Here is a 16985-nt window from a genome sequence, read left to right on the forward strand (position 1 = left end):
TGGCTGCCTCCCTGCTCTGCTGGATCTGGCCTTGAGATAAATCCTTGTTATCACTAATTAACAAGGATGGGAGCATTGCCAAATGCTAATTAGCACCATTGCTTTGATTGGCAGGTCTGTACTGCCAAGCAGTGGGAAGTTTCCCTCCGTGGCCTTGAGGCGGGGGCTGAGCTGGCTCTGGTCCCAGGGCTGTGATGGCACCAGGGTGCCCCAGGGCCTGGCTGGCCCCCGCTCTGCTGCCTCAGTTTCCCCTCGTGTGCTCTGGTGAGGTTTAACCTGGGGGCAAAGCGGGCTGGGACAGATCAGCCAGCAAGGACAGCCAGCTCCAGGTTATTCACTGGGACCAGGCTTGGCCGGCACAACGGGTTCTGCCCCCTTGCCGTGCCTCAGTTTCCCCGTGTGCTGCAGGGCACCCATCCCTCTGGATGGGGGTGAAAGCAGCCTCCGAAAGGGGAGGGAGACATCACGGGGGCCTGGGCACAAATCCTGCTGGACCGAGGCTGCCCTGGGGCAGGGAGGAGGCTGGCGAGCCTCAGCCCCGAGCTGTGCCCAGGCCACCAGCTGGGTTTAATGGGGTGGGGGGGGGAGGCTGAGGGCTGAGCACCCCACAAAGGCACCTGCCTCTGCCCCAGGAGAGGGTAAAAAAAAAAAAAAACACATCCTTGCGCTGAAATGCCCTAGATGGAGCCTGGATGGGGCATTCCCCCGCCCCAGGGATGGCGCGTGTCCTCCAGCTTGGCCGGCGGTGGCTCTGCAGCGAGTCTGAGGCTGCCTGAGCTCATCACATAGGTATGTAGCAATTAGTGCCTGGCAGAGAGGAGGGCCCTGGTACGCCCGGGATGGCCCAGCGCAGCTGGGGGAGGTTGGGCACGGGCTGCCCTGCCGAACCGCGGCGTGGTGGTGCTGGGGGCCGGCAGCGCCTGCAGTCGTGGGCCAGGGAGCCTGGAGGGCCGCGCTCCGGCCACCCCCGGGGGCAGGCCGTGCCAGGGCCCTGCTGGCCAGCGTGGAGGGCACCCACCGGGGGCCAAATCGCCTGTGCGTGGGGGCATCGCCCCCCGAGAGCAGCCAGCTCGGCGTGGCTTTGCATGGCTCAGCATGGCCCGCCCTGGGTCGCCCCGGCCCCACCCGCCCCGCGCACGCCGGGGGCGGGGCTAGCACGAGTGGGGGCGTGGCCAACCCACCAGAGGCGTGGCTAGAGCAGGGGCGGGGCCTGGGGCGGGGCTCCGGCGGGGCGGGGCCGTATAGAAGGGGCGGGCGCGGCGCGGCGCCGCAGTGGCGGCGGCGGCGCGGGGCCATGAACGGGCTGGAGGGCTGGTGCGCGGTGCTGGACGTGCGGCCCCGCGGCGAGAGCCCGGTGAGCCGCGGCCGGGGGGCTGCGCCCGCCGGGGCCCGGGCGCCGCCCGTTAGGTTTCCCGCTTCGCTTTCGGGGGGGCGGGAGCGGCTGGGCCGTCGAGCTCCGGCAGCGCTGTGCTGCCCCGCTCCGGCGGCTGACGGCCCGCCCGGGGTCCCGCACCTCGCTGCCCCGACGCGGCGGGCGGGCGGGCGGGCGGGCCGGCGGGCCGGCGAGCGGCGCTCCCGCGCTGGCCCGGCGCGTCCGGCCGCGGTGCCCGCCGGCTCCCGCCGCGCTCGCTCCCCTCGTGGGAAACCCCGCCTGCGGGTGGTCTCGCTCAGACGCGCTTTCTCTCGCTGGTTTATGACGATCTCTTCGGTTTTCAGCATCCCTGTCGCGTAGCTTGCGGTTACTGTGGGACTGCGGCGAGGAGACACGTGCTCGGAGCACCCGGTAGCAAGTATCTCTTGGTGATTGCTCGCTCGGTTGCTGAACGGCCTCTCGTTTTCTCTTCCTTGTTGTTCAGTTTGCTCAGTTGCGGTCGGCAGTTCGACGATCGCTCCCGGGTGCGGCTGGCAGCTGCCTAGCTGGGTCCCTGTGCGTGGGGTGAGCTGAGCGTGCCAAGGTGCCGGCCCTGCCCTGGAAAGGGGCAAAGCCCACCTGCCTGATTGCCTGGCAAGAAAGGCTTGTGGTGGGCAGTTTGGCTTTGTTTTTTTTTTTTTCTTTTTCCTGGATCGTGATGGGATGTGTGCAGGGGGATCCCCTAAAACACTGTTGGTCTCAGTGCTGGAGAGCAAATGCTCGGTGCCTGGTTCCTTCTGCTGGGCTGGTGTCTGCCTGGCTCCTGAATCCATCCCCTGCTGGAGTGACTCATCTTTGAGTCTTGACAGGAGAGTCCTAATTCCCTGCAGCTTTCTGGCCTTATAAGGAATGATTGCTGAGTTTGGCTAATAAGTTATTAGGGTGATAAATGCCTCTGTAACCCTGGGTATCTCTAAACACTGGAGCTATTTGCTAATGATCCCTGATGATCCCCTCTGGGTCAGGTCAGGCCTGTTCTTATTTAACAGTTGGGATGGATGAAGTGACTTGGCCATGGTTGCAAAACCATGTGGTGTCATCAGCATCGCGCCACTCTCTCCGGGGCCCTTGGACAGGGCTGCTTCTCCTCCAAGCCCTCTCCCTGTGATGCAGGAGGTTGTTCTGGTGGTTTTCCCGGTCTCTTTCTCCTGGGGCTGGTCTGTGAATGGTTTCTGTGGAGCAGAGCTAGTATCTCTCCCTTCAACCAGCCTTTTACCCAGCGTCTTCCCAAAGGTTTCTAAAGTTTTTGGCTTCTCAAGTGGGGTTTTATGCTGGGCTTGACAACAAACAATGTGCCAAAAGACTTAAACAACTTTGGTGTACCTGAAAGCCTGTCCTGACTGCTAGCCTCGTCTTCCCATCTGTCCCTCACCTTAAATTTCAAGGGAAACGGCTCTTTCTGGATGACTGAGACCAAAAGGGAAAGCATGCCAGATGGGAGCGTAACTGTTCCGCTGAAACTCCTCTGACTGTTGGTTCTTTGCTGTAGTGAGAAAACAAACCTCGCTAAGCTCTCCAGATTGTTGTTAATTCCCGAGGCTGGTAGTAAAAGCCATAAACATGCAGCGCAGGGTGTGTTGAGAGCAACGCGTGCTGCTGGGTTGAGTAACCCCGTGCACCAGTGTATGGTTAGGGTGTGCAGGAAGCGGTTGCCCTACAAGACTTTTTCCAACATGAGGCACTCCAGGAGGTGAGTGCAAGGTCCTCCATCCTCCCGGGACAGTCATGATGTTGCGAAATGCTCTGCTGTCCGCAGAAAATAATGGGGGGGAGGACCCTGAAATTTCCTGTCCCCTTCGTTTCGGAGAGGCACGGAGCAGCTTACGACTCGTAAACAGGTAGTGAGCGTTGGCAGAGCTGATTTCCTGATAGCCCAGAGGTAAACAAGTGGGGCCAGCTGGCGCGGGGCGTTCCTGTGGCTCCGCTCTTCCGGGTGGAGGTGGATTCGGTGCTGCGGAGGGGGACAAAAGATGGGGTAAGCCATGCCCCGCTGGGAGCGCGGATGTCTCCCGCAGGAGGGCCGGCTGGGACAGCCCTCAGAGTTATTCCTGTTGTGCGCTAGACAGGCTAATTCTCCAGAAAACTGCCTGGCAGCAGGCAAGGATCTAGTGAACTTTTGTTGCTTCGAGCCCGCCCGCGGCTGGTGCCCTTTCGCAGCTGACCTGGGGGGACACGTGTTAAACCTGCATTGCGTCGGCTGTGCCCGGTCGGAGGCCTGCGCCTGCCTGGCAGAGCACCCGACTCTGCGCTTCCAGGCTGGCCACCGGCGTCTCCCCCCTTGCAGAGGGGAACTCGCACCTCCCGGTCCTGCAACAGGTTTTCCACTAGAGAAAAACGGGCTCCTTTTTCTCTCCTACAGCTGGAGCTGACACAATTCACTGTGGTGAAGGTTACTGTAGAAAAACAAGCTTGGGGGGGTGGGGGGAGAGGGGTTGCACCTGCCTTTCCCACCTTAAAAGCCCTGAAAAAGCTGGTTTTCTCCCCCTGCAGCCCAGAGAGGCTGCTCAAACTCCTGGCTTGCAGCTGGCTGCCTAAGATGGCCGGGAGAGGTGCGTTGGCTTCCCTTCCCTCGCGGCAGAGGTGCTGGCTGCGCGGGGAGGAGAACGAGCCGGTGAGCGGCCGGCTGAGACGCGCCGGGCGGATGCAGCCAGGAGGAGCCTTTCCCAGGTCTGCATTGGCACTGTTTGCTTCCTGGTGGTTTGACCTGAGGTTTCTTAGCGTCAAGGCAGGACTTCCCAGAGCACCAAAATGGCTGAGGAGCAAAAGGCGCTGGCAGACTGAGTCACCAAAGAGCACAGATGCTGCTTAACTGCCCCTGAGCAGAGGCAATACCCTGGCGCTGGTTGTCTATGGATATCTCTTCCCTGTAAGAGTTAGGCTGAGGCGAGGACAGCTCTGATGCTGCTCGTCCCTGCCTCCCATTTGCTTTCAGTGGCAGTTCTGTGTGAAAAGCGGGTGATGTTTTGCTTGTGGATGCTGCCTGAAGTCACTTCCCCTGGTGTAAAACTCATGAACAATTCCTAACTCTTACCAAAAATATCAGCTGCTTTGGATGCTTTCTCTACCTCAACCTCTCCTAGTGCTTATATTGCTCCAAAGGTAGTTTCTAACTCCTCGGTTCTCATCTGGGAAAACGTTTCCTGTGTAAAAGTTGCAGGCAAGTACCTGGCTCAACGATGAGCGCTGTTGAGTGCTAGCAGAGCTCTAGAGAAGTGTGCACTGGATAATTGCCTTCATTTGGGGGAGTGAAGGGGATGATCAGTATTTGGCTCTGGCAAAGACCTGTAGGAGGGCTCTTAATTTCCCAGCGAGCCAGTGTTTGGGAGAGCAGTGCATGCACAATATTTTGGAAACAAACAGATGGCTTGTTGGGACTTGAATGGCAAAAAGCATGCTTGGAGATGGTGAGGCAGGACTACCTTGGTGGTGCTTTGGAGAGCAGGAAGCTGATGTGTCTGAGGTGTGGCAAGGCGGGGGGGATGCCCATGGCCACAGGGGCACCCACCAGCTCTCTGGTGCTGCCTCTGCTGCTGTCGCTTATCAAGGCTAGCGAAGCCTCTGAGCAGCTCCTGGTTTGGAGGCTGTATTGGTGACACCTGGAAGCAGGTCCTGCCGGGAAGGGGTGGGTTTGCGCTACACCAAGGGTGCTCTGTGCCGGTGTGGAGGATGGCAGGTTGCCAATGGGCTCCTTCAAGCACAGGGCTGGAGCACTCTGGGTGTCTGCACCCTCTGCTTTAAGGCTGTTTATATACTCTAGCTCTCTGTCCATCTCCTTAAAAACTTGCTAGTGTCCTGAACACCACTGAAATGTGTCTTTAGCTGCTGCGCTAGCAGGAATGCTTTGAGGGAGCAGTTAAACTAAGAGCAGTGAAGGCAAACCTGGTGCCAGCTCACACCTCCATAGATGCAGTAAGCTGCAAAGCTCTTTACTGTGAACATGGCTGCAGCAGCAGTCGGTTCTCCAAGGACTGTTCTGCTGTGTTTGCCTTGCTGGCAGCTACCAAAACAGGCTCAGCTCAGGCCGTGCCAGCGTGTGTTCACCCATGCACAAGCACATTGGGCTCCAGCTTGGTCAGTTGTGCATAGGGCAAGGAAAGGGGGATAAACGTCTACGTCCTGGAGTGTGAGCTGAGAGCAGCTGCTTTTGCCCTGCTCTGTGGCTTCTGCTGAATGTCCTGCAGCAGCACCCAAGTCACCTGCTGGTGTGACCGATAATGGCCATGACCCCTCATGAAGGGTTAAAACAAGTCCAGCACTTGCTTCTTCAGCCTGTCTGCATTACCTCAGTCTTGGCTGGGTCACAGCTCTTCTCCAAGCCCTGATGGATTTGATAAATGTCTTCATCGTGTGCTAACTCTTACTCATTTTAATCCAAGTGTTAGTTTGTAGGCTGGAGCTCAAACCAAGGGAGTGGGCAGCTTGTTCGTGGGTCTACGGCGATGCTCAGCTGGCTTTCAAAACACACTGGCCTGGCTCTTGGCCCGAATCTGTGCAGGGCTGGAGCCAGATAGGAATGATTTGTAGGGAGTTAAAACCTAAAACCTGCCTCTCATTTTAGGACAGCGTGAAGGTACTGAGGCTCACTCTGCCAAACGACGTCCCGGGCGATAGACAGGAGCAGGTGAAGCAGAAGGTGCGTGTCTCCCACACATGAATGCTTTGCCTCTCATAGGCATGGCCAAACTGCCCTGTGGAACTTTAGATGGGTGAACTTTGCGGTGAAGAAGATTCCACAACTTGTGTGTGCAAGCTGGAGTGGGAAATGCAAGTTTGCATGCTAACTTTGGGGAGGGGGAAACTGGTGTTTGGAGGGAGGATCAGTTGCTTTATGCTTTGTGAAGTAGAAAATTCCTCTCCTGATCTGTTAAACACTCCAGTGCTGATTTCTTAGACTGTTCTTGATGGCCATGTTCCTCTGCCAAAGTGCATAACACTGATTTGACTAGTGCTCGCTCCATAAAAGCTGGGCAAACTGTTCCAGCTGGTCTTGTCTTTCTGAAGACTTTGCCCTTTTTTTGTGTCTTGCAGCCAGTAGGAAAGGCCTTCGCCATGGTGGCCAACAGATTGAGCAATAGTCACTCCCTGGCGTCTGAATGTATCAAATCCAACGACGGTGATGAAGAGATCATTAAGGTACAGTTGTCAGCTTCCCACTGCTGTTAGTTTTGTTCAGTGATAAGTGGGACTGAAAGAAACATTTCATGTGAAGCTACACAAGTGAGAAGCTCCTGTGCGGGCAGGAGACTTGCTGCAGTGCCTGCATCAGCTCGGGGAACTTCCCAGGCTTTGGCGGGATGCAGGGTCAACCTGGAGCAGCCACTCTGGAACCGTAGGACAGGGGTCCTGCAAGGAAGCATGGAGGAGGCAGTGGCTTCTTAAAAAGCCAGGGAAGGTTGACTGCAAAGGGGAAAGCTGCCAGCAATATGCAACAGGCTGCAGAGGCTTGGGAAGCTGTGGGATCTGGTGTCCCAGTCTCCGAGGAGCCTGGCTTTTTGCTGACATTACTGAGTTGTCTGTAGTCAGGATAGTCTCACTCACAGCTTCCCTGGTGTCAACATCTCTCTTGCTCAGGTTTATCTCAAAGCAAGGGCTGAGGGCAGTGTGAATCATGAAGAACATGTCAACCAGCTGAAAAGTGAAGTTCGTTACCTTCAAGAGGTAGCTATGTCTGTGGGGGCTCGGGCTTGCATGTGCTGTCCTGACATGCAGCTGCTGGCGGGGGCTTGTTGCAAGGGTCTGAGGTGCTCTGCTCTCCCTGGGGGTGGCTGGCAGTGGTTTTGTGCATGTGGGGCTGCTCCTGCCCTCTCTGTCGAAATGGAGGTGGTGCCCATGCGGGCTCGATGTTGGCAGGCTGCAGCGCTCATGTCCCAGCTGAGCCCAGTATGCGTATCTGAACCACTCTGGCAAACTGGCAGTGGAGCTAAACACTCCAGTTTGTTGACTTGCCTGTACAGGGCACTAGTCTAATCAAGTGCTGTAAATTAATTCAGCCTGACTAATTGCTCTGCTATATGGACTGAATTTGAAGAGAATTGCGTGATGCCTTTCCCCCAAGGCTGTCCCCTGCATGCCTGGGTGCGGCACAGCCAGAGCCTCTTGTTAAAAGGCAGTTTCTTTGGTATGTCTCATCTCCCAAAGTAAACTGGATGATGAGGCTGTTGGGAGAGTAACCCTTTCCTCTGCTCCTGGTGGGGATGTTATTTCTGGAGAGGTGGAGAGAGCTGGTTGCAAGACATGGAAGCGGTTGCATGCATGTTCTGGTCTGGGTAGCTTGACTTGGCAAAAAAGAACAACCCCAACTCCCAAATTTAAATTTGGGCTTGCTCTCAGTGGGGAGTTTCTATGCTGGGCCCTGGTCCCAGGGAGAAGCGAGGGGCAGATCTGGTAGTGCAGTCTCCAGATCTTTTATGGCATCCTTCTGACTCCTCTGCCAAAATGCATGCCCCTCCCGCCCCACCCCGTAAGAAAACAGTGTTCATGCTGCCTCCTGTCTGCAATACAGACTCCATCCGGATGCTCGAACATTCCCAGGGCTCAAGCCCTGGGGGGGGGGGGGGGGGGTGGTCAGGAAGCATTAGACACTGAGACCTTATCTCTTAACTGCCTGGATGCTGCCATTTTGTGTGCAATCCTCCCCACTGCTGGGGCTTCCACTTCATCTCTTCTGATGTGAGCTTTCCTCTAGCTCCCAGCAGCTGGGATGGAAACAGGAGTCAGGTTTCAAAAGGCCTCTTAGTAACAGTCGTGTGTGACTTAGCCCTTGTCTTGCTGTGAAGGCTGTAGCCCTATCAGAATAGCTGAAGCGGCATAATCGTGCAGTACAACTTAATCCTGCATGTGAAAACCAGAGAATAAGCTAAACCAGTAAGATGTGGTGCTGGTACCAGTCCGTCTGCGTTGAAGAAAAGTGCTCTGCACTGGCTCGTGCAATCAAAAAACCTTTTGGATGTCTTGATCTAGCTGGAGCAGAGTAACTGACTGCCATCCTTGGGTTAAGGACTCAATTGCTGCCCCACAAGCAACATGGTGTGCTCTTGCGCAGTCCTGCCACTGCCCGCTCTTAGGTGAACGGCTTCACCCCGCTGCCTTGGGTCTCTAAAATCCAGCAGCGTGTTACTGGGGGGCAGGACAAAGCCACGCCGTAATGCTTTGAGAAGCTTTTTCTCTTGGAAAAACACTGGAGTCGCAGCCCGTCGGCATTTGCTATGGCTGAGGAAAAGGCCCATAAGTCATTCCCCTGGCTCCCTTTCTCTGACTAATTCAGGTAGCTGCAAGTCAAGACTCTACTTGTCCGAGTCCTGCAGGGTGGCAGGGACAGAGCTGGGGAACAGCTGGGGTCTTTTCAGCACTTCCAAGCTGTGGCTTGTGGTGATCTCTTCAAAGGCAAAATCAATGATTACTGAAAAATCAGTAGCGTCTCCAGATTGTTGCTTTTTTTGCCTGTGATCCTATGATAAAGCTGCCTAGCAATGGATCATAACTGCTGCAGAGAGCACTGCTTGCAGGCAGGTCTCGAGCAAAACCAGAATACAAGTTGGTACAGAAGCAATTGATTGCGTCTTGGCGCAGGGTGTCATCTGAGCTGCTGTGCCTCCGTTTGATTTCTGTTGGGCTGAGTGGCACTGTTCATGCAGATCAAGCTAAATTGACTTGCCTTTGCCAGGCTAGAAGTTCTTTGAAGAAGCTGCGGGAAGACTTAAGTAGTAAACTTGAGAACAGACAAGGAGATAAACAGCCTGCACAGGTAACGGGAACATTTCTCGGGCTTTAAATGACACTTTTTTTTTTTTAAACAAGATGTCATCTTTGGGTCCAGAAAATGATAAAAGGGGCCCAAGGCTGAGGTGCTTGTGGCGAGTAAAAGCCACCTCAGCACTGCTTACAGGTAAAATTAGAAACCTGCAGAAGCAAGTAATGAGGAGTCAGTAAGCAACATGCATTGGCTGGCCAAATGCGCTAATGCATGTTTATGTGCAAAAAAAAAAAAAAAAAAAACCACTCCCTTCTCAAGTTGCTGTGGTGCCCCAGAGCTAGCTGTCTGCATGCGACTGTTTGCTTTTTTGCAAGTGGCTAGGCTGGGAAGCATTACATGGCAGTTGGTGTGACCTTTCCTTAAATAGGTCGTGTTGGAAAAGCAGAACGGAAGCTGGCTCTACCCAGAGAGGCTACGTGCCGATTCCTGGGAGGATCAGGTATGTAGCCAAAAGGGGGATTTCTGAATTATGAACAGACGCACTGGCTTTTCTTTTGAAATCTTCCTCCCAGCAGGCAACTTGGAGCCTGCATGCGATCAGACACTTCTGCCTTGCCTTTTACAGCTAGCTGTAGCATTAGTCTTCTATCAGCATCAGGTCAGAAATGGACTGCAGCTTTATTATAAAATGTACATAATGGGTTTTTAGATCTCTGAGAACTTTTTAGAAGCAGGGCTCACAGAAGTCTGAAGTTGGTAAATATTTCTTAAGCTCTTAATTTTGTTTTCCCCTGGCCAGGGCAGATGCTCTGCCTGGAAGCAGAAAACCATCTGAACAGTAGCTCAGGGTTGGGGTTTGGAATTTCAGGCTCAGTTGCTGTGGACTTGGTTCCTGTTGCTGGGTTTTGGGTTTCCCAAGCATGGATCACTATGGCATCCCTGCAAACAGGGCTTGGAAGGCAACCAAAGGATATTGCATGTGTTATCTTGAGGGCTGGAAGCTGTTGCTGAAGGGTGGGAGGTAAGGATGGGAGCTCCTCTCATCATCCATGCTGAGATTTGATGTTGTAGGCTTTCAACCAACGGTGCTGCCCACAGAAAGGAGGGGGGGAATCCTTTGAAATCTCCTTACTGCTGAGCCTGTCCTGTTAACCTCTCTGCAGGAAGAGGATTACTCAGGAGATGACGTGGAGAAAGTCCGGCAGACGGCAAAGAGGCTGTTTGCAAAGCTGCAGGAGGCCGAGAAGCGCCATCAGTTGGAGAAGGCGGCCTTTGAGGTGACTATGGGCATTTCTCTGTTGGGAGAGCATGGTCTGGGAAGCTGCGTGGGTGCGTGAACCTCTGCAGTCCAGCTGCAGATCACAGGGCTGGGGCAGGTGTGTCAGTGTGTGATTGAGGTGTGCGTTAGCCATTCCTGCTGGGGAGGAACAGGCTGGGGTGGCTTGGGCTCCAGGCTGATGAGCCCAGCTGGATTTGGGCAGCTGAACATCTGGTTTATCCTTGCAGAGCAGCAGACTCAGAGCATGCTGCCTGCTGCTCAAACGCACCAGGGATTAAGGCCTGGCTCCTATAGGTCTAGTCAAACCCTAGCAAACGGCCTCTGTGTTTACCCAAGCTAGTATGGAGTTGTAAATGCTTTCCCAGTTAAATAAAATAGAAGCAGCAACAAGGTTGTAAGGTGGTGTCTCCAGTGGTGCTGCAGCCACTGTCATTGGCAGCCTGGGATGAAACCATGGGAGCGCAACGGGCAAGGTGGGCTGTGCCTGTCAGTGATGACCGCTTCTCTCTGCCAAGCGGTGCTGACAAAGCTGCCACATTTGCTTTCCTCACTTCCTCAGTGCTGGTGATTAGTGGTCCCCTTTGCTTTGTTTTCCTGTGACTGCTCACTGCCCGGATAGGTTGGGCCTAAATGCTTTACCTGGCTGCTCCGAGGCTGCAGGTGGCTGGTGGGAGAGGTGATGTCCCAGCTCACATCCTGTCCCACAGACCAAACTGGTCCCAGGCAGCCTAGGGGCTTCCCTAGAGCGGGCTGGGGGACAGCGCTCGCCTCATCCACTGGGGAAGTGGGTATGAGCAACGACCTTTTCCTCCAGCGAGGTGACATCCATTTTCGATGGCAGTACCTGTGCTGAGTGCATCTGTGCTTGTGCTCGGGACGTTGCTGGGCATGTTTGTGGCAGTGTGTTAGGGTCTTTGTGCCACTTCTTGCGCTGGAGCGGATGTAGCTGTGATGCTGACTGTGGGCCATGAGCTTTGATGGCAATGTTGGGGATCCCTGGCATGGGTGTCTCATGGGGTCCTGATCCTACCAGCAGCATCCAGATGTTCTCAGTTTGTCTTGTGGTCTGAGCCTGCTTCAGTGGGGCTCTGCACTCTTGTCCCTTATCTGCTCCTGAGCTGTTGATGCATGAGTGGGGCTGGGGCCTGAGATCAGTTTCTCAGGCAGGTGGCCCAAGAGGAGCTTGCAGACAGCCCCAGAACATGTGCAGCTGAGAATGAACATGTTTTTGCATTTGAGGTGCGTTTGTTGCTATAGCATTTAAGTGCTTGCTCCTTTGAAGTGCTTTGAAGCTGGGCAAGCTTTCTAAAGAACCTCTTCTCTGAAGCATGTTGGGCTGTTTGCTGAGACACCCAGCTGCCTTCAGCAAAATCTGCCTGCCAAAGCTTCAAGCAGCAGTGCTGCTTCAAAACATTGCTCGGGAGAGGGTTTCTAGTGGCTTTGGTGTCTGGGTGCACCAAGGTCGGTGCTAAAGGGGTCTCAATCTCATTCGCAGCGGACAGTCTCGCAGTACCAGGAGGAAGTGGAGCAAACAAGCTCTGCCCTGCAGAGAGCAGAGAAGAATGTGGTGGAAAAGGAGGTGCAGGTGGATGAGCTACAGAGACTCCTGGCAGGGATGGAAAAGGTATTGTCCCCAAAGCTGCAGTGGGGCTGGCTTGACGAGCAGAGCTGCCTGATCCCACTGTGCGGGTGCAGTGGGGAAGCCCAGTGGCGCTGAGCTTGACATTGCTCAGCACAGACCCTCTGGGCTGCAGTGCACATGGAGATGTATCTCTTGTTTGGACCCACTGCAGAGTACCGTGTGGAGAGTTTGACTTCCTAACCAGGCTTAACCTGAAAGCATCAGACAAAGAGCTATCTTGAGCCTGCTGCTTGTGTTACTTGGGTCTAGAAGATCTGGTTGCTGTGTGCACACCTTTTCTTCTAGGTATCCTAGAAACGTGCATGCAGTCTAGACAGCTGCCTGGTTCTTCCTCTCATGGGGGCATTAACACAACCTTGCGGGTTTTTTCTTTTTCTTTGCTGTGGTCTGCTTGTAATATTAAACTCATAAATCTAACAGTTTAGTATGAGTGTGAAGCAATCTGAGACTGCTGCCTGGCCCAACAGCAGGGAAGGAGACTGCTTTGTGCCTGCCTGTAACCTAGGGGAAAAGGAGTGGGACATTTGCCATCGGTCATCTCTGTGGTTGCCCTTACCTATCTTCTCTTGCATGTAAATTTAGTGCTCATGAAAACAACCCAAAGGTCTTGCAGCAAGGCTGAGCCAAGTCTGCCTGGCTCCCTGGGTGTTTGTAGTTCCCTGCATGTGTTGTGACTTGTTTCCCTGTGTGTAATGCGGCCTCTTGCTCTGCTGCAGGAGCACAGGAGTTTGCTGCTGAAGATGAAAGAAGGTGAAGCCGAGCTGGCGAGGCTGAGAAGTGTGGAAGGTGACAAGCTCGCCGAACAAGACCGGTGAGGCTTGGCCTCCAGCTTGGCTGCCACCTCCAGAGCAAGCCCATGCCGCTGGGTTGGGGTGTCAGCTCGCTGGGGCATGACTGCACATTCCTGTGAAGGGTGTGCTCGCTCTCTGGCTTGCAAAACAGCGCCCTACTCCCAAGTGCTGACTAATCTCCAAATACCTTCTGCAGCTTTGCTCTGCTCTGAAAACCAAGGCTCTGGAGCTGGACAGCTTGGAGACCTCTAGTGGTCATGCTGCGGGCTGGAGAGCTCCAGGCAGGTTTTGTCCTGATTAGGGAGCCTCAAGACCAGCCAATCCTCCCCTTCATGTAGGATTTGCAACACCCAGCCAGTATCCATGTGCTCCAGAGGTTAATTGGCAGTGATTTATTTCTTGAAGGCCTTGTTTTGTGGCCTGACTCTTCTTGATATTCCTGTGTCCCTGCAGACTGTTGCTGGTAGTCCTTGTGGCTCCTGTTTGAATAGATTTTGTCTCTGCCTCTCTTTACCTTGTCTAGTCGATGTGTTTCAAGAGCTATGCAGCTGTAGAGACCTGGCTGATAAAAGCTGCTCTGGGCATAGCTGAGCAGGTGCTAGACGCTTTCCCCTTCCTGGGAAGCCAGCCAGTGGCTCCTGGACTCTCCATTTGTTTTCCTAGGTCAGCCAAGCTGGAGAAGGAGGTGGCCATGCTGCGGGAGAAGATACACCATCTGGATGACATGCTGAAAAGCCAGCAGCGCAAAGTACGCCAGATGATCGAGCAGGTGAGAGGAGCAAGGCTGGGTGCCTCTGGGGTGGGAGGATGGATGGGGGCAGAGCTGGCCTGGGAACAGCCAGAAGGGACTGGGCTCGCAGGGTCCTGCTGGGTTGGTTAAAAAAGTGTCTTGAATGAGCTGCTTGGAAGCAAAGGAGTGCTAGTTTGTGGGGGCGATTCCCTTTGCAAACCAAAGGGACACAGGTTCAGAGGCAGCTGGAGCCCTGTCCTGCTGCCCTGAAGTGGCAATGGACCCTGTGGTGAGAGCCCAAAGGGCTTCAATGCTAGCTGTGGCAGCAATGGCAGTGGCAGCCCTTCCTGGGCCAGGGAGGGTAATAAAAGGACTGCTGTGCACCCAATTTGGGCTGCTGAAAGAGTTAAATCGCAGCTGTAGGAGTGGAGGCTCCTTCAGCTATGGCTTAATTCTCAGACTTAATTTGAGGCTTTTTTGATTGGTTTATATGCAGACCTTGTCGTTAATGTTGTGGGTGTTTACAGGTGGAAGGATGGCTGGCTAAGCTGCCCTCCTTCCTAGACACTTCTCCAGCTCAGGCATACACAAGAGGGATTTGTAGCTGGTGTGAACCTTCTTTTACAGCTCCAGAACTCCAAAACGGTGATTCAGGCCAAAGATGCTGTGATCCAGGAGCTCAAGGAGAAGGTCGCTTACTTGGAGGCTGAGGTGTGTCCTACCAGGGCTGTCTCGGGGGGTGGACAGGGGAGTCTACTCTGAGCTCAGAGCCTTTTGTTGAAACGTCCTGGTGCGACTGGCTTTCACGCCTGCAGGATGTAGCTGTTCTTGTTAGAGATGAGTTTTGTGGCATGTCAGGTTCTGGGCAAAGTGGCCAGCAGCAAAGCTGTTCCCTTGCAGTGACACCTGCTTTGAGCAGAGGAACGTGCCCCCTGGAGCCCTGAGGGTCCTGTGGGTTCTTGAAGCTAGTGTGATGGTTTCTGATGAAGCCAGGATTGCTGAAGCAGCTGTGAACTCAAATTGAGTTCAGAATAATCTCATGGAGCACTTTGCTCTGGCAGCAAAACCCTTCTTGCTCACAAAGGTGGAGTTAATTGTGTGCCTGTCAAAAATTAAAATTGCATTCCAGCCTCTAGGATTGTAATGTGTGTCAAACTTCTCTCCTTTTTTGGATAAAATCAGAGCCCGCACTGGCAGTTCTAGCACTTCCTTCTCTTCTTGGTGACTTATTTTGCTAATGTCTGCATGGGGACAGTGTGTGTGCATGCAAAGCCCTCTGAAGCCAGGCAGAAAGCAGAACTGACTTCCTGCCCCAGCTAGAGAGGTTGCAAACACGTGGATTTCCATGTTTTCAATTAAGCTGTTAGCCAGAGGTAGTTTATAAGATCTGGCTCTCCTTTCAGTGAGCAGTTCTTGTGGAGGGTTGGGTTTTATTTCCCTCAGGAAAAAGCTGCCCCATTTCAAGAGGTTATACTGGAGCATTCCTCTTACTTCCCAGCAAGTCATCTGTGTCCTAGCAGCCCTTCTGTCCCCAGCTGCCCTGCGCTAACTGTGGCTCTGATCTCTTTGCAGAATCTGGAGATGCATGACCGTATAGAGCACTTGATCGAGAAGCAAGTCAGTCACGGTGGCCACAGCTCCAGGGCACGCTCAAAATCGGAGTATGTGAGCAGGTACATGGGGAGCATGTATCCTCCTGTGACAGGGGGGCCTGCCAAGCTGCTCAGTAGTTTCATCTGCTGGTCCATGTCTTATCTGTGGAAGCAGGAGATGCAGTCTTGGAGATGGTGCTGGACTCAGGGTTACTTCCTCTGCCCTTGTGAAGTTACTCTGGAGTTTACTCCAGGGGAGTAAAGATCCCTCCTGTGGGTGGTTGAAGAGGATAGTCACCTACCAGGGCTTGGACAGGACTTATCCTGCAGGTTTTCCTTTTGAGCTGGCTGAATATATCCTTTCTCTCTTGCAGCAAAAGGGTGACGGGCCCCAAGCCACTGCCTCTCATTCGAGTGGTGGAAACATGAGTTTCGAGGGCTGATCCGAGCTGAAGACTCTCCCCTTGTTATCACTGACTGGACTTCCCTGCTTGGCTGCCATGCTCTGGCCTCTGTGCTCAGTCTCCCCAGACCAGTCAGCGGAGGGCAGTGCCCCTGGAGAACTGTGGTACCCAGGGGCAGACATTGCCGGGGAGGTCCTGGCAGAGGAAGGAGGTTTATGAAGTGTCCACTCTGCTGTCCCCCGCTGGGCCCCAGGGTCATGTGGATGTCAGTTTGGTGGAGACTGGCTAGGAAGGCTGAGACCAGCTGGCCCTGGTGTGTACAAGGCACCTCTCTAGCTGGAGAGCCCAGCTTGCTTTCCCTGGTCAGTCCTGGGTTTGCCTGGGTTGCTCTGTGAGCAGCCGTTGCTTCTGAAGGGCCCCGTATGAATGGAGCCCTCTCTTCAGATTTCTGCTTGCCACCATGGACTTGGGGTTTAATTTTGTTTTTAATTCACTCTTACAAAGAAGAAATCCTCCTGAAACCGGAATCCTTCCTGTAACAAAGCTCAATGGGTGACAATTCAGGAGCCTCCACCTCTGATCTCCAGCACATCCGGCTGCTCCAGATTTGGCAAAGGTTCACATGGCCAAAATCAGTGTATTGACATGCTTTTCCCAGTCCCTTTCTCATGAGGGTAGAGAAATTGTACCCAGTGTACATGTGTAGTGTTTAAACCCAGAGGCTGTTTAGTTTGTACCTGTATTTATTTCAATAAATTATTGGTGTCTTCCAATGATGTGGTGACAGGCATGATTGCTGCTGTCTGACTCCAAGGGAGCATATTTGAGGACTGCCTGTCCCATGTTTGAACTGGAAAATACCAAGCAGCCTCCTCTGGGCTTGTGAGGTTATGAGCTTGTCCTGTGTGTGTGTGTGTGCGCCTGTGCTTAGTAAAGGAGCTTGGGTAAATCCAGAGGAATGCTGTTAGCATTTGTACTGACCAGAGAGGTGAGACAACATGCTGTAAACGTGCCTCACAACTGTTAATACCAAAAACATGAAGGTCTTAATTTGTCAACCTGTAGCCAATTGAATACATGATGTTAACAGTGCACAGGTGCTGGGATGTGGTGTGGATTGGGTTTTTCTGGCTAAGCTGCTCCTCTTGCTCAGCTCCCTGCTTCTCTAGGGGGCAACAGGCATTGTAGTTTTTTGTTGTGCTGGTGTGTCAAACTGCTAGACTTCCTATTCACCCTCCTGGGCCCCTTTACTCCCAGGGATGGGGCCGGTGCTGTGTCTAATGCTTCAGACCTGAGTCCTGCTGCTGAGCTTGCTGAGGGCCAGGCTAAGCAGCCAAGCAGGCAAATGAAACAGGCCCCAGCTGCTGCTGGGCCCCGCCTGCCCTAGAGGCCAGGCTGGGGGCCAGAAGGAAGCTCCTCCAGCTCCCTGCGTCTCCCAGGGCT

General features: G+C 54.1%; 1 protein-coding gene across 6 annotated transcripts; it reads left to right on the forward strand.

Annotated features, from left to right (window-relative positions):
• The first annotated feature begins 1244 nt into the window (after positions 1-1244).
• On the forward strand, positions 1245-16634 carry TUFT1 (tuftelin 1). 6 transcript variants are annotated; one of them, XM_068922065.1, is made up of 13 exons: positions 1245-1354; positions 5970-6044; positions 6440-6544; positions 6983-7069; positions 9075-9155; positions 9532-9603; positions 10268-10381; positions 11879-12007; positions 12742-12836; positions 13480-13585; positions 14174-14257; positions 15119-15219; positions 15513-16634. In XM_068922065.1, the coding sequence occupies exons 1-13, from the start codon at positions 1295-1297 to the stop codon at positions 15565-15567; spliced, it is 1164 nt and encodes a 387-aa protein (XP_068778166.1). In that variant the 5' UTR covers positions 1245-1294; the 3' UTR covers positions 15568-16634. The 6 variants fall into 6 exon arrangements, 4 of the variants coding, with proteins under 4 accessions (XP_068778166.1, XP_068778168.1, XP_068778169.1 ...); XR_011136606.1 differs by having other exon boundaries at positions 1260-1354; positions 14074-14257; XM_068922067.1 differs by lacking the exon at positions 9075-9155 and having other exon boundaries at positions 1248-1354.
• The last annotated feature ends 351 nt before the right edge of the window (positions 16635-16985 follow it).

This window comes from Struthio camelus, chromosome 30, assembly GCF_040807025.1.
Source record: "Struthio camelus isolate bStrCam1 chromosome 30, bStrCam1.hap1, whole genome shotgun sequence".
In the NCBI taxonomy this organism is placed as follows: Eukaryota; Metazoa; Chordata; class Aves; order Struthioniformes; family Struthionidae; genus Struthio; species Struthio camelus.